Below are 14,476 nucleotides of genomic sequence, written 5' to 3'. Positions count from 1 at the left end.
AGAATCAGTGCCTTGGTCGTGTTGAGATAAGGTCCTATCATTGGGTACTACGCTATGGCAAAGTCGTCTTTGCTCGTCGGGAAACTCAGAAATTAAGACCGATCGAACAGGAGGAGAGCTTTCATAGACAGCATCACACCTTGACCGCTGCAAAGGGTCTCACGCTCTAGGAATATTTTTCAGGGTCTTACTGGTTTCTCATCTTGCTCGCCAATCCCCTTCAAAAGGTCACTAAAATCTTAGCTCCTATTTCTGGTTCTCAGGTCTAACCGAGAGCCGTCTACCTCTGCTGTTTCTAGATTATTTGATGAGCAATAAGGAGCATTAGTCCTAGACCCTTGAGATGGTTTGGCCACACCGTACAGTGCACACATTCCGTCTGAATCGTTCCAATGTGCGGTCTTGGGCATTACGTTAATGTACGTCTGTGCAGCCTTTGTGTACCTTGGAAAGAACGGTACCGCTAGGTATATGGCACTGAGTTTTTCAGGGACGGCATTTCTGGGATACGAGAACTAGGCAATTGTTCACCTAACTAATCACGGAACAAAGGAATAGTCCTCAAAGCGTATTAGCTCATCCCCAATCTGTGCATATATCCTGTTTCTTTCGGTGAATTTCTCTCGTAGACCAGATGACCGTAGCATTATGACGTGGCACTTGAGTTAAATTTGGCTTCCACTTGTCCTTGTTTTGTCTCTCGCTAGTTAGCACTGTAACAAGTCACTAGAGATGTAGGTGCAGCCACATCTGGGACGGGCTCGGCAGTTGGGCATCGCCACTTATCCTTCTAGACTTTTCTCAGACACCAATTTGGGAGTGGCTAGGACCAAAAAGGGAAAATATCTGCTTGTCTATTCGTCCGAGGTGCCATGCTAATTACTAGAGTTGTGATCCTAGGCCAATAGCGTCAAACCTAGCGCTCTTGCATCAGGTCTTCTAGAAGGTCATTCGGCAAATATATTATTGGCTTCATGGCGAAAACCTTGTTTAACACAAGCAGATTTCCCATTTGTCTTTTCTCAGTACTCGATCCCAGGCCCAGTTCCCGTTCTTAGCTTCACCTTTAATGCACGGAGGCCGCAATTGCGGGCTTATGTCTTGTTATACGACGCCCATAGTAAGATGAAACTGCACGTTTACGCTGTTAGACGCTGTCATCGGTGCCTGGTAGGGACCATCGTAGCTCTGAGCTTGCCGTTCGACCGACTGTCAGAATTGAACATACAAGCATACTCCAAATGCTACAGACGATAACAAATGTACAAACGCATGATATGTGAAAGGTATAATGTCTGAGTGGGATCACACATGTGTTTGACGTATATATTCATTATAATAGCCCCTATATCTTCCATACACCACTGAGCGACATCTCTTTGGAGCTTTCAGTCCAGAATTTCGGGACTTACCATCATGTAATTGTGGCGAAACAACTACTCGCATGGCTCAGGATACCTTACTAGTCCTATTTTTTTTTACCGTTGCAGGTCTGATATCCTCGTGTAGTAGTTCATTCACACTAGTCCCTTGAATAGAGTAGAATATCGGCGGGGAAATTGTCTGGTGGCAAGCCCCGAAACAGTGCTATACAGGGATTTTCTTACTGAAAATAGCGCTATCAGCAGTGATTGAGCCACTCAACTGCTAGAGACACGGCCATTTTACGCTAGGCACCTAAGCAGGGAAATGGCTGCCGCAGCATCAACCACCAAACACTGTGCCAATCATGGTATCAAAGCTCACTTCGAGTAGTGCTTTCCATAACAGGTACACTCATTGGCCTAAATCATTTTGTAGTCATCCATGATTTCCCACGGCAGAAGTATATAAGTATCCTTCTTCCTCGCCTTGAGGACGGCAAGCCACTACAATCCACATCCAAGACTTTGTATCATCACCAACACTACTACCGTTCTTTCCACTATTTTCCACTTTTGTCCCAACGATGAAGTTCACCGCTGCCCTGTTTGCCCTCCTCGCCTCGACGACAGTAATCTCCGCCGCCGCGATACCTACACCTCAAGAGACCCGCAAGTATATCAAATATAAGACATTGGGAAAAGACAGAGTACCATGCGATGGACGCCATTCTGCAGATCACAAGTGCAAGAAACAGGTGGCAACACCTGCCAATCCGTATACTCGGGGCTGTGAAGGCCAGGAGAGATGCAGACAAAAGACATCAAAATGATAAGACATGTAGGTAAATGACACCTTTTGAGAGGACATGGAGGTGATGTGGAAGAGAAAGGTGGCCACTAACTGCAATATTTAGGATTCTTTTTAGAGGCGCAAAGCAGTGAAGCAGAAAGAGATCGGTTATTGAGAGGAGATGAGGGGATGATGGATGGTCACATGGGAATCGCGTGGTATATTTGGGATCAAGAAATGAGGCGTTAGATAGACGGGGCATTTTTGTTTAATGGGATTGTCTTGCTTGGTTCTGTAGGCTCGGTATTGAATCTATCACTGGCCAAAATGAATCACAAAGCTCTATGATTTGTGCTGCCACTGGTACCGGCACTGCATAGTTGACTTCATCAAACTGCATTCTTCTCAACTGCTCCGAAATGAGACACCATGATGCGCGGGATTGTCGCAGGATGGCATCGGCTCGATGATTCTAGGCACCCAAGGCGGAAAAAGAGGAACGACGCCACTCGATCCTTTTGCCTTCAACCCTTTTCTCCACATCTCAGCATCTGCCGGCAATGGAAGCCGAACGACCAGTGGCGGGCCAGGCACAACACCAACCTAGCCATTGACGGGACAAGAAATAAGCGCATTGTGACATCAACCGCAACCATGCAGGAGGAGGACCAACACATTCTGCGCAACGAGGCGCGCGCCAATCCTGACGAATATGCGACATGGGACCCAAACGACCAAGTCCGCCGCGAGTATGATGCGCGACCCTAGATTCACGCTTGACCCGCACTCTCACACGTCGGCGGACAGAGAAGCCCTTGCCCAATCTAGGGGCGGGTAAACCGTTTCCACCACCGCTTCCAGATCGAGAAGAGTATGTTGTGGAATTTGACGGCGTGCATGACCCGTTGCACCCGCAGAATTGGCCTATGAGCAAGAAGCTGTATATTGGTGCTATGCTGGCGTTGGATGCATTGGCGGCGACCATGGGCAGTAGTATTTTCAGTGCGGCCACGGCACCGGTGAGTAGGGAGTTTGGTGTTGTGCGGGTTGTGGGGACGTTGGGGACGAGTTTGTTTGTGTTTGGCTATGCGTTTGGTCCGTTGGTATGTCTACACGTTTCCATTCCCCAGTCGTCATGATTTCCACTTGATCGCTCGAGTCACTGGGCATGTCTGAGAGGAAGGCGGACGGCAAGGAAACTGTACTGATACCATGTGTGTAGATGTGGGCGCCCTTTTCCGAACTATCAGGCCGCAAACCACCACTCATCCTCGCTGCTCTGGGCTTTGCCATCTTTAGCATCGCCGTCGCTGCAGCAAAAGATCTCCAGACCCTTCTCATCTGCCGTTTCTTTGCCGGCGTCTTCGGTTCCTCCCCACTCGCCATTGTCGCCGCTGTCTTTGCAGACATGTTTGATAATCGACTCCGCGGTCTCGCCGTGGCCGTCTTCAGCGTGACTGTCTTCATGGGTCCATTACTAGCTCCTTTTATCTGGAGCTTCATCACGGAATCTGAGCTAGGGTGGCGGTGGACAGAGTACGTGAGCGGGATCATGGGGTTTGTGGCATTCGGTCTACTGCTCTGCTTCATGGAAGAAACATATCCGCCCGTTGTGCTTGTGCAAAAAGCCAGTGAGTTGAGGCGAAGGACAAGGAACTGGGGGATTCACGCCAAGCAAGAAGAAATTGAAATTGACTTTAAAGAACTCATCATTCAAAACGTCAGTCGTCCAATGCGCATCCTCTTCACCGAGCCCATTGTTTTCCTCATCACTTTTTATATGAGCTTTATATGTAAGTGGGAGCATCCCTTGGCCCTCAGTCCTGACTGTACTTTGACCCGAAATAGACGGTCTACTTTACCTCTTCCTCACCGCCTACGCTCTCGTCTTCCAAGGTGTCTATGGCTGGTCCTCTGGCGTCGCAGGCGTCGTCTACTATGGCATGGTCGTTGGCGAAATGATTGCCTTTATTGTCATCGGTGGAGAGATTGGAGAATGAGCGAGGGCCGGAGGGATGGAGGAGAAGAGTCCGAGTCCCGCGATCAGTCAACGCGGAAGGCAAGTTGGCCGAGCGAAGAGGGCCCGATGTGGCGCTCGCCCCGCCCAATCAGCACCGACTTCGGACGACAGTCGTCCAGCGATGCCCCGCAACACCAGATCAGATTGCTGGACAGGAGAATGCGTGGACAGGAATGGGCGTGCGGGGCCAGTGCCGAGAGCAGAGCCTCAAATGCGGCGGCCGGCTTACTTTCCTTGTCACGGCCGGGGGCGGCTTTGGAGGATGGAGATGGATGGGGGATGGAAGACTTGGAATGGCTGAGTCTTTGCACTAGAGAAGAGTCCTGGACAACAAACCTATAATACTCTCCTCTACCAAACCTCTTGCCATCTCACCTACTCCTCCTATACACACACACACACACACACACCTTGCTCGACTACACCAACACACCAGCACAAAGACCTACTCTCCCAAACAAACAAACAAACAAACCACCAACATGTCCATGTCGATAGAAGAATGCCAGACGCCCCGGCCAGGCTTCCCAAAGCCAACACCAAACACCCCAGCAAACATCATGCAGCAATTCAGCATGGCAGGCAAAGTCATCGTCGTCACCGGCGCCGCTGAAGGAATCGGCGGCGCCGTCGCAGACGCAATGGCCGAAGCAGGCGGCAACGTAGCCCTCTGGTACAACACCAACCCCAAGGCCAACGAGCGCGCCGCCACCCTCGCCCAGCAACACGCCGTCAAGACCAAAACCTACAGCGTCGACATCACCGACGCCGCGGCCGTGGAACAGGCAATGGACGCGGTGGTGGCCGACTTTGGCAAAATCGACGTCTTTGTTGCGAATGCGGGTACGGGCGACAGTAAGCCGCTGCTGGAGCAGACGCTGGACAGCTACCACGCGCTCATGAAGGTCAATGTCGACGGCCCCGTCTACTGCTCCAAGTACGCAGGCGCCGTGTTCAAAAAGCAAGGGTTTGGCAATCTGATTCTCACCTCGTCCATTTCTGCGCACATTGTCAATGTGCCCGTCGACCAGCCGATTTACAATGGCACAAAGGCGTTTGTCTCCCACCTCGGCAAGAGTCTGGCGCGCGAGTGGAGGGAGTTTGCGAGGGTGAATATTGTGTCGCCGGGCTTCTTTGATACAAAGATGGGGGCGGGGCCCAAGGTGATTACCGAGGGCTTGAGGATGATTCCTTTGGGGAGGCAGGGCAATGTCAAGGAGATCAAGGGCTTGTATTTGTACCTGGCGAGTGATGCGAGTAGTTATACCACAGGAAGCGATGTCTTGGTTGATGGCGGTTATACGCTGCCGTAGAGGCAAGGAGAGAGAATGAATAGATTATGAGTTATGATTGCACACATCTTGTACACGACATATTGGCGAAGATTGTCTTGACTTGTCGACTACCATAGATGCTTCTGGAAGCGGATCTCCTAACGTAATTGATAAAAGTGCTATAGGCTCCGAAAGTTGGTGGTATTCGGGTGTCGTGAGTGGGAGAGCTGTTATAGAGCAGTGTTTGTGAGCAGAGGCGACACGTTGAAAAGCACAGGGTATCAGAAGTATCATGAGAACTAAACGTGAAGGGCAGAAGCAGGCAATGAGTCAGCACTGGCATGCGACGACCAAATGACCGTCGCGTTGTTCCATCTGATGGGACATTATTGGTATGCTCAAGATGCACAATCATGTGACTAGGTTGAAGCACAGCACTAGTACCTGTATTCCACGACCCTGTCCACGAGCTCCCTATAGTATGCAGATGAACCTCCATACCCATGGACCCAAACCGCAACAATCTCAGGACAGAAAAAAAAATAGGTCAAGTCACCCAGCAAGCCACAAACCAGGCATAAACCCAACAGCAACCCCAACCCCAGCACCACAACCTACGCATAACACCCCGACACGCTCATGTAGACATACTGCCCCGCCGCATTCCTCCTACGAACCCTCAGCATCGCCGCCGTCTTCATCACCGTGCGCAAACCCGTCCGAAAGCACAGCGAGCTGTGGAAATCGCGCTGTCCAATGAAGATCCAGAACTGCTTGAGCACCGGCTTCCACTTTGTCACCATGTGCGGGTGCAAGTACAACTTCATGTGTGACTGGGGATAGTGAGAGACAACCGTGACACCGACCGCGCCGACAGCTTCGAGCATCATGTAGCGCCAATTGAGATCCGAGGCAAAGGCAAAGTTGCGCAGGAAGCGATTGATCCAGTCGATGCAGCCGTAGACATGGTAAGGGTGGTAGGGACGATTGCTGTACAATTGCGATGCCAGCAATGTCAATTCGAAGCGGAATAGCAGGGCTGGGGAGCCGGTGAGGGCGAGGAGGAGGCAGAAGAAGTTGTAGCGTTGGAAGTGGATTTCGTCGGGGACTTTGATGGTTAGGTCACCGTGGTAGGGTTTTTGGATGCCTTTGGAGGGGCGGATGAGGAAGGTGTCGATGTAGTTGCTGTTGTCTGGAGAGAGGCTGATGGAAATGGCGGTATGCTTCATGTACATGGGTCGGAATTCGTCGCGTATCTGACGGTTCGTTTGCGTGAGACTGCGGTAGGCACCTGCGCTATGTTGCTCATTCGGGCGACGTCGCAGTGGGATGATGTCGTCTTCGACGCAGTATTCGTAGATTTTGTTGCGCAGCTCTACGAATTGGCCAAATCAGTGACATCTCTCACAGAGTACGTTCTGAAGCGCTCGAGATTAGACTCACCGCCGGGCAGGCTGGAGAGTCTGCTCCTGCACGTCATCGGTCAATATGAACTGTGCTATCTGGAAAGTTAGCAATGCACAGTGTTTCTTTAAGATTGTTATCGACTACGTGCTGCAAGCTGCTGAAGAAGGAAAAAAAGAAGAAGCAACGGAGGTAGAAGGTTGCATAAGTATTCGGTGGCCAGCTTGGGAGTGAACCCAAGGTGAATGAGAGAGGTGAAATTACCTCTAAACCTGATAAAGCAAACGTGTAAAGATTATCATCCAAAGGAGATTGCGTTTTTACCTCTGACGTTGTGAGAATCAATTAGCCAGGTCTTGAATAGAAATTCATTGATCTGATATTGCTACCATACAGCAAGATATAAAGAAAGTATGTGTACTCATCTTATACCCCCTTCCACCTGACCTGCAGAATTTAACAAATATCTACTGCGTATGACCAAGGTTTCAGGAGCATGACCAGGGTGAATGATACCAAAGAAACCAAGTGATGAGGACGTGCCTTTCATGCTTGTATCACGTTTATGCCGGAGGTACTGTGCAAACAGTGCGTGGCTAAAGATGCTCATCTTGATCAATCCAGCTGCGAAATATGATAGCCGGACAAGCAGGCTGCAAAATATATCCAAGTGACAAGAACGGCAGTAAACATTAAAATCTATCCTTTTTTCCACGGTAGCTGTGCTGAGCCTAGAAACGCGCAGAGGTTGCTACATCACTTGGCATCACCGGCTCTCTCTGGAAGCAAAGAACATTAGCCAATTTACACCCCATGGTGCTTGTAGGGAAACCCACATGAACCGCACCCAGAAGCTTCAACGCACTCCAGGCATCTAGAAGAGAATCGTGGGTATGGCGGTGGCTTGACGCAGCGGGTATAAAATTTCTACACAGTATGTTACTGCGCTGAGAACCCCAACTCATGATAGTAAGTTCTAGCACTGCCATTGGCAGTGAACAGGCCCAGAAAATATAATTGCGATGGGAGGTAAAAGATAAGGGTAGTCCAGCACATAGGACCTCAACTACTACGCTACGAAGAAGGAGAAGTTGGGGCCCAGTCCGAGTCAGTTACTTAAAATAAGACCCTGTAGGTGATTTCTAGACTCTAAATGGATATGACCTGTGCTAACCCTTCTACTTACCTATATACCCCACGCTTTCACACCAAGTACATGCAAGGGCAAAGTCTCAGACTCTATCCTCGCTGGTGCTGACCGGGGCGTAAGATTGCAGGGCCGAGGGAGAAGTTTTCCACTTTGCGAGTTTACGAACGAGGACACTGTTGCAAGGGATGAGTACGAGATAGAAGGATTGGCTGGTTTGGATTGTACCGATTGTCACCCCCTCAGCTGGGACTCTAGTCCAGATTTGCGGTGTAGCCGATACAAAGCCGTTCTATTTGATTGGCATTCTCATGAGCAAGAAACGGTGATGCACTTACTATAGCAAGCCCAGCACAATCAAGGCAACAAAGACGTTGCTGACTGGATGGCTAATCGTCTTCTTCAGCATGTCCTTGGTGCCATTAGCATCTGACGTCTGGCCTCCGTCGCCGCCGCCAATTTTACCATCGGACATGGTCTGGCTGCCGGCGCCAGTGCCATTGCCAGCCTTCGACGATGCCTTGCGGGCGAGATCGACGACCCAGGCTGCGGCCTCGTCGCCCCATTTGTCAAAGTAGTTGAGGTGCTTGGACATGTCCTTGTCTTTGGTGTGGGGGGCGCAGATGGGATCGCCTGGCTGGCAGTACTCGCGCAGGATGCCGGCGTTGTAGTAGGGTTGGAGACCTTTGTTTTGCTCGTCTGTTCGGGGGGCGCCTCCGTCCGAGATTTCGCCGCCGCCGTGGGTCCAGGGCATGCCTGCGGAGCGACGCGTGGGGCCAAATGCGACTGCTGCTATGACTGGGGAGTCTGTCAGTATACGCCTACAAGCAGAGGGTTTCCCGTGGTGGGAGGAAAGAAGTTACTCTTTGAGCCTGGCGCAGAGGCAATGTTCATGGCAGGATTGTCTTTCTGTGTGCATCCCCAGAGTGGACCACCGCCTCCACCCAACACGTCCAGCATGACGCTTCCGCCCTGGCTGAAGCCCATGACAATCAGATGGCTGTCAGGACACCTCTCCGTGTAATTGCGCATCTGGGCCGCGCCATTCAGCGCACCCTCGTGCGAAGAGATGCACCATCTCTCTCCACCATTCATGGCCCAATACTGCACATCCTCATACCCACATGCGTTGGGGTTCTCGGCCGTGTTGAGCTGGTCGCAGACCTTACCGACAGTCTCAATGACATGGCCTGGATAGGGAGATGTCGAGCCGCGCGCGAGAAAGTGGTGATATGTCTGACATTCGGTGGTGTTGAGGCGCTCAAACTGTGGGCAGTCCTCGAGTTTTGTGCAGACGGCAGCGGCGGTGGCTGCGTAGAGGAGCGCAGAGACGAGGGCGGTCCGAGAGATCATGGTGGAGGTGGATCTTGCGTGGTTTCGATAGGTAGGTGGGATACGGTCGGTGGGTATTGAGAAAAGAGCGACTGGAGGTTGAGTTGAGGAGACTCAATGACAGATGGGTGGAAGTCTAAGTCAAGGAAAGGAAGGTGTACACCAAACGAACGCGCGGTTGGAGGCTGTCTCGCAGTCCTCACATACGCGGCCGTCTCTTGTTCCACTGTAGATAAGTTTCGCAGGCCAAACAAAAAGCAAAATCAGGTACGACGCTCGCTCAAGGAATACGACAGACTGGCAAGAAGGCCGGATTACACACAAAGTACAGAGTGACGAGATGACAGAAGGGGTTGTCAGGTCAAAAAGCAGCCAGGCCCTGATGACATCCAAGCGATGGAGTGGAGCCACCCACCCCCCAGTCAGCATGCCCAAGCTCATGTACTGTATTGTTACTGTATACATACTCTACAATGATCGATCAAAGCCAGTTTTGGACAAGACATGGATGGGGAATGATGGGATGGATGGCTGTTGTTTCAGAAGTCGTCGCGTCTTACCAAGATCGGGGGGGGGGGTTCCACAGAGATTGTGCCAGGACATTGGCCGGCGAAGCGCGTCAGCCAAGAAGAAGCTTCCTTTGCGCCTGCCGGCCCGTTTAAAGCCGAAACCCCCGGCCGGTTAGAACGGCGCGGGTGGCGAGTTTGTCAGCCACTTGCAACCTATTGGATTGTGGCACGGTGGCATTGTGGCTGGCGCCCCCTGAGTCCTCCACGTAGGTAGCAAAGAGGGGCGGCTTGTATGACTCGCATCGCCTCCAGCTACACAACTCTAGTCTCCATGTTTTGTGGGTTCCATTGCACATCACAATCGTTGACAATCCCCAGAAAGAACTAGCCCTGTTCCCTGCTTTACAGATCTTGATCATGCCGATATCCCACGGCTAGCCATGCAACGAACCCGCATTATATAGTCGGCCTACATGGGGTAGTGTGTATAGGTATGTGCATCCTCATCCCACCGAGACCATGTACCGACCACTTCTCTCCTTAATTATTACAGCCATGATGATAGAGACCTAGACAATATCATTTCATCCCCCAGCGCTGCCGCTTCTTTCCTTCCTTCACATCTGCAATTTTCGGTTCCTGTCTGTCTCTCTCCTTTGTCCATGTCTATCATGCCTTGTATCAAGTGGATTCTTGTCAACCGCCATGATTCTGCCTCTTCCCTTCGTCCCAAATCCTCTCTCCCCTCGTATGAGCCCGATGAGGCCAGCCTTTCAATGTGCACCGCACTACAGAAGAGCTGGTTGGAAAGCTGCGCGTCTCGACGGCACACTGCACAAACCTTTGTCGCGACACCATTCGATTATAAAAGATCCAAGATCGAACCATTGATTCCATGTGTCCCGTCCCCAGACCTCATTACTGGAGGCTTTTGGTCGGCCACCTGGAGGTTGTGTACACAGCCTTAGCGTCTATGACTAAGCGCAGTGCTCCCTCTGTTTACAGTATTTACTGTTTACCACCAAATCTCGCCCCGGCAAAGTCTGTCCGCATTCCACCACCTTGCTGTCGCCGCATCTGCACTCACAGCTTCTGGAACGCTCGTAAAACATCGCCATTGCAATGCCCGATATGGACAAAGCTATTCCTGGCGTCGCTGGCGTGAGCAACTCGCTACAGACCAACGATACACGCAGTCTGCTTGATACAGTAGATCGTCTGCGCTCGCAGGGCATCAGCCGTTATGTTGATCTACCAGAGATTGTCGTCTGCGGTGAGCAGTCGTCTGGCAAGAGCTCCGTCCTGGAGGCGATTTCAGGTGTCAAGTTTCCAAGCAAAGACAACCTATGTACCAGGTTTGCAACGGAGCTGATATTGCGTCGTGGCCCCATGGCACCTGTCAAAAATAGCATCGCGCCAGACTCACAAGTCGTTCGAACAGATGACGAAAAACAGATCCTCCTCAACTTCAAGGTCTCGACTGCGCTGGAAGACCTACACCTCGACACAATCATAGAATCAGCCAAGGTCGCCATGGGCATCAACGACACCAACAAAGCTTTCAGCTCAGATATACTCCGAGTCGAGGTCTCTGGACCTGACCAGGCACATCTCACCCTTGTCGATCTTCCCGGTCTTTTCCAAGCGGGAAGTCGTGGGCAATCTGACGCAGACAGCGAAAAAGTCAAATCACTTGTTTTGAGATATATGAGGAGTCCGAGAACGATTATCCTGGCCGTCGTCTCCGCCAAGAGTGACTTCAACAATCAGTCAATCACACGATTCGCGCGAGAGATCATGATGTAAATGTGCGTGTGCGTAGAAGTGGAGTATATACGTTGCAATAAACGAAGCGAATACGACCCAACATTCCATGACTGCCGTCTAACCTATGCCCAGCCATCGAGTACCTCTACACCAACCACATCAAACATATCCATCCCAACTCTAGCCCAACTCCACATCACCACTCAATTCAACCCGACACCCTCCTCCCCCCTCCACTCCTCCACCCACGCCCTCACCGCCTCAAAATCCCTACACGTCCGCTTAACACCCCACCCCGTAACATCTACATGTTCCCAGCCACCTTTGTCCCCACCTCTCCCCCTCCTCACAACCCCCTCCTCCAAATTACTATCCGCCGCACACATCAAACTCTGCCGCAGATAATCAAAGCAATGCGCCAGATGCTGGGATTCGAGAAAAGAGGTGAATTCCGGGGAGCGTAGGCGGGTTTCTAGGTAGGGATTTGGTGTGAACTGGGGGATGTTGGGGTGGTCGTGGTCGTGGTCGTGGTTGTCGTTGTGGTTCTCGTTGATTGGGGAGCGGGGAATAGGGGGTAGGAGCGGGGGAGTGAGGGGTTGGAAACGGGGTTTTTGAGGGGAGGGGGGAGGGGATTTGTGTTTGGATTTGGCGAGGAGGTAGGATGTTGCGTGGAAGGCGGTGTGTAGGTTGTACTGATGGCTGGGTTAGCTGGCCTATTGCTTTGTATATATACGCGCACACGCACACACGCACAGAGAGAGAAAGAGAGAGACTAGTATTTCCCGCAGCATCTTGGCAATCGCAACCGGGCTAAAGGAGATGGAATACGCACGAGACAGTGGATACCATGGAAGACAGTGATGCCCTTTTCCACAGGGCTGTCCTTGGGATAGCGCACGCTGCCGCGCCCCTTGGGCATCAGTGCCATCCAGGCCTTTTCCGATTCCGGGCTGGGTGGGGCCTGGAAGGTTTCGTTGCGGTGCCAGACGACGTCTTTGAGGAGGTGGGCTGTGTGGCCAAAGGGTGCTGGTTAGGACTTGCGTTAGTGAGGACTGTTATGGCCGTTGGTTTTTCATGCTTTGGGGTTGGGGTGGATTGAGGTGAGGAGTACGGTGGTCGTGACCATGTCCTCAGGACTCAGATTTGGGACTGCAATGCAACGTACCAGGATACCCGTCGATTTCGACCTCGAGACGGAAGAAAAGTTGGCTCAGGATGCTGCCGGTGAGTAGGCTAACAAGACAAACAAATGCGTAGCAGAAAGCGTGTTTGCGGCGTGTGCGTCGACGTCCTTGTTCGGCGATAAGCTTGTCGATTTCATCTGGTAGAGTTGAGGGCCGATTTTCTGTTGGACTGCGGTCATCTTCGTGCTCGGTGAATTCTTTGGAAACGTGGTGATAGGGTATAGTAGTGCTGCGCACGAAGGGGTTGAGATTCGGCATGATGATGGACGTGCCCTGCTACCATGTGCAGTTACAAAGTTTGAACGTGTGAAAGGATGAGAAGTTTTTGAGGCATCGGGGAATTTGGGGCAATGGTGGCGGGGTGGTGAGTTTTGCGCTTTGTTGCTGTGCTGACGGCCATTATGGAGTGAAAGTGTTATTCAGACCCCAAAGAGGAAAGCCCAGCTCATTGAACTCAAAATGGCACGTCACGCAGCCTAACATGGACAAGGATGGAGTACAGCCAATCATGGGAAAGGATGATTAATTCGAGTCGAAGCTACGCATAAGGCAGGCTAAACTAAGAGCTGGTTGCTGTTGTCGGGAGAGGGTATCAAGGAACTCTTGGCATCTTCAGAGGTCGGTTGGCATCCATGGCGGCAAGGATGATGGGACACGACGGTTTGGATATTAGTTTAGCTTTTTGTTGCCGACCTGGACGGTCCTGCCCTGGCTACGCTGGTACTGCAGGAAGCCAAAGACGGCGGCGGCGGCAACAGCGAGCATGAGAACATTGCCTGTCGTATTGTCAGCCCACGAAAACAATGCCTGAGATCTCTTTGAGAGGTACCGAGGATAAAGCTGACAAGGCCACCAGCTAGATCGACCAGACCGCGGAAGAAGTTGACGACAAGGTCGAGAATCTCCGTGACGAACGTGAGGGCGAACTGAGCTGTCTTCTGGACGAGGGTACCAGCAGTGGTGAAGAAGGACCAGAAGAGCTCGATGACGGAGGCAAAAATGTCAGTGACGGCCTTGATGATGGACGACATGTTGGGTTGGTAGTTGTTCTTTGGAGGGATCGACTTTGAAGGGTAGTGCTGATGAATATTGCAGGGCCAAAAGAAGTGCTGTGTAGGTTGATGTGAGAAGGCTGTAGGGCTATGTTTGCGACGTCGGATGGTGTTTGTGCATGAACTGTTCGCGACGGGCGTGGCTGCCTTGACATGTACTTTACACATCTGACAAGAACGTGACGCCACAGCTACGTTATCGGTGTGAATTCCGGTTTGCTGGTGTGCTGACAACGATCCTGTTCTTTGCGACTTGTTTGTCTTGTCGAGGTGGCTGGTTTAGGCATGTTTGCAGCCTTGTTGGTGAGAGCATGACGTCAGGTGTGTGACACAGTGTGAATACACGCTTGTGGATCTTGTTGGAAAATTCAGCCAGTCAGCGAGCCGATTACTGTAAATGGTGAAGAAAGCGCAGCAAATCAGACTGTTTGGAGAGGTGAAATGAAAAGAATGTGTTTGAATGGGACAATGTAAGCCGTACCGGTAGAAGAGTGCGCCAGTGATTTCGCCAAATGACGAGGTAGATCCCTTGCAGAGCAGATCCAGATAGGTGGTTGCAGCATTCTTGGCTAGGGTCAGTACTGTATAGTATAGAGACTGGCATATTTCGCCTTGGAATCCCCCGAGATGGGC

General features: G+C 51.5%; 8 protein-coding genes across 8 annotated transcripts; 4 read left to right on the top strand and 4 right to left on the bottom strand.

The window, feature by feature from the left end:
* Nucleotides 1-2,583: 2,583 nt before the first annotated feature.
* Nucleotides 2,584-2,922, top strand: IAQ61_003289 (uncharacterized protein; the record flags this gene model as incomplete). Its single annotated transcript, XM_066095920.1, has 1 exon — nucleotides 2,584-2,922. The coding sequence occupies one exon, from the start codon at nucleotides 2,584-2,586 to the stop codon at nucleotides 2,920-2,922; it is 339 nt and encodes a 112-aa protein (XP_065954165.1).
* A 158-nt stretch (nucleotides 2,923-3,080) lies between these two features.
* Nucleotides 3,081-4,516, top strand: IAQ61_003288 (uncharacterized protein; the record flags this gene model as incomplete). The annotated part of the gene is made up of 2 exons (XM_066095919.1): nucleotides 3,081-3,257; nucleotides 3,377-4,516. 2 exons carry the CDS (start codon nucleotides 3,081-3,083, stop codon nucleotides 4,514-4,516), a joined length of 1,317 nt encoding a protein of 438 aa, XP_065954164.1.
* Nucleotides 4,517-4,656: 140 nt separating this feature from the next.
* Nucleotides 4,657-5,487, top strand: IAQ61_003287 (uncharacterized protein; the record flags this gene model as incomplete). The annotated part of the gene is made up of 1 exon (XM_003844890.1): nucleotides 4,657-5,487. The coding sequence occupies one exon, from the start codon at nucleotides 4,657-4,659 to the stop codon at nucleotides 5,485-5,487; it is 831 nt and encodes a 276-aa protein (XP_003844938.1).
* A 575-nt stretch (nucleotides 5,488-6,062) lies between these two features.
* Nucleotides 6,063-6,928, bottom strand: IAQ61_003286 (uncharacterized protein; the record flags this gene model as incomplete). Its single annotated transcript, XM_003844889.1, has 2 exons — nucleotides 6,063-6,823; nucleotides 6,892-6,928. 2 exons carry the CDS (start codon nucleotides 6,926-6,928, stop codon nucleotides 6,063-6,065), a joined length of 798 nt encoding a protein of 265 aa, XP_003844937.1.
* A 202-nt stretch (nucleotides 6,929-7,130) lies between these two features.
* IAQ61_003285 (uncharacterized protein) lies at nucleotides 7,131-9,856 on the bottom strand. The gene is made up of 5 exons (XM_003844887.2): nucleotides 8,863-9,856; nucleotides 8,337-8,797; nucleotides 8,039-8,175; nucleotides 7,689-7,779; nucleotides 7,131-7,631 (listed from the first exon to the last, which is right to left on the bottom strand). The coding sequence occupies exons 1-2, from the start codon at nucleotides 9,350-9,352 to the stop codon at nucleotides 8,337-8,339; spliced, it is 951 nt and encodes a 316-aa protein (XP_003844935.1). The 5' UTR covers nucleotides 9,353-9,856; the 3' UTR covers nucleotides 7,131-7,631; nucleotides 7,689-7,779; nucleotides 8,039-8,175.
* A 1,106-nt stretch (nucleotides 9,857-10,962) lies between these two features.
* On the top strand, nucleotides 10,963-11,646 carry IAQ61_003284 (uncharacterized protein; the record flags this gene model as incomplete). Its single annotated transcript, XM_003844886.2, has 1 exon — nucleotides 10,963-11,646. The coding sequence occupies one exon, from the start codon at nucleotides 10,963-10,965 to the stop codon at nucleotides 11,644-11,646; it is 684 nt and encodes a 227-aa protein (XP_003844934.2).
* A 164-nt stretch (nucleotides 11,647-11,810) lies between these two features.
* On the bottom strand, nucleotides 11,811-13,049 carry IAQ61_003283 (uncharacterized protein; the record flags this gene model as incomplete). The annotated part of the gene is made up of 3 exons (XM_066095918.1): nucleotides 11,811-12,299; nucleotides 12,440-12,633; nucleotides 12,773-13,049. 3 exons carry the CDS (start codon nucleotides 13,047-13,049, stop codon nucleotides 11,811-11,813), a joined length of 960 nt encoding a protein of 319 aa, XP_065954163.1.
* A 411-nt stretch (nucleotides 13,050-13,460) lies between these two features.
* IAQ61_003282 (uncharacterized protein) lies at nucleotides 13,461-14,466 on the bottom strand (the record flags this gene model as incomplete). Its single annotated transcript, XM_066095917.1, has 3 exons — nucleotides 14,325-14,466; nucleotides 13,621-14,198; nucleotides 13,461-13,567 (listed from the first exon to the last, which is right to left on the bottom strand). Exons 2-3 carry the CDS (start codon nucleotides 14,009-14,011, stop codon nucleotides 13,461-13,463), a joined length of 498 nt encoding a protein of 165 aa, XP_065954162.1. The 5' UTR covers nucleotides 14,012-14,198; nucleotides 14,325-14,466.
* Between the last annotated feature and the right edge of the window lie 10 nt (nucleotides 14,467-14,476).

This window comes from Plenodomus lingam (genome assembly GCF_022343315.1).
Source record: "Plenodomus lingam strain CAN1 chromosome Unknown contig_17, whole genome shotgun sequence".
Taxonomy (NCBI): domain Eukaryota; kingdom Fungi; phylum Ascomycota; class Dothideomycetes; order Pleosporales; family Leptosphaeriaceae; genus Plenodomus; species Plenodomus lingam.
Note: the sequence above shows the minus strand (reverse complement) of the source record. Positions and strands in the feature narration are given on the sequence as shown.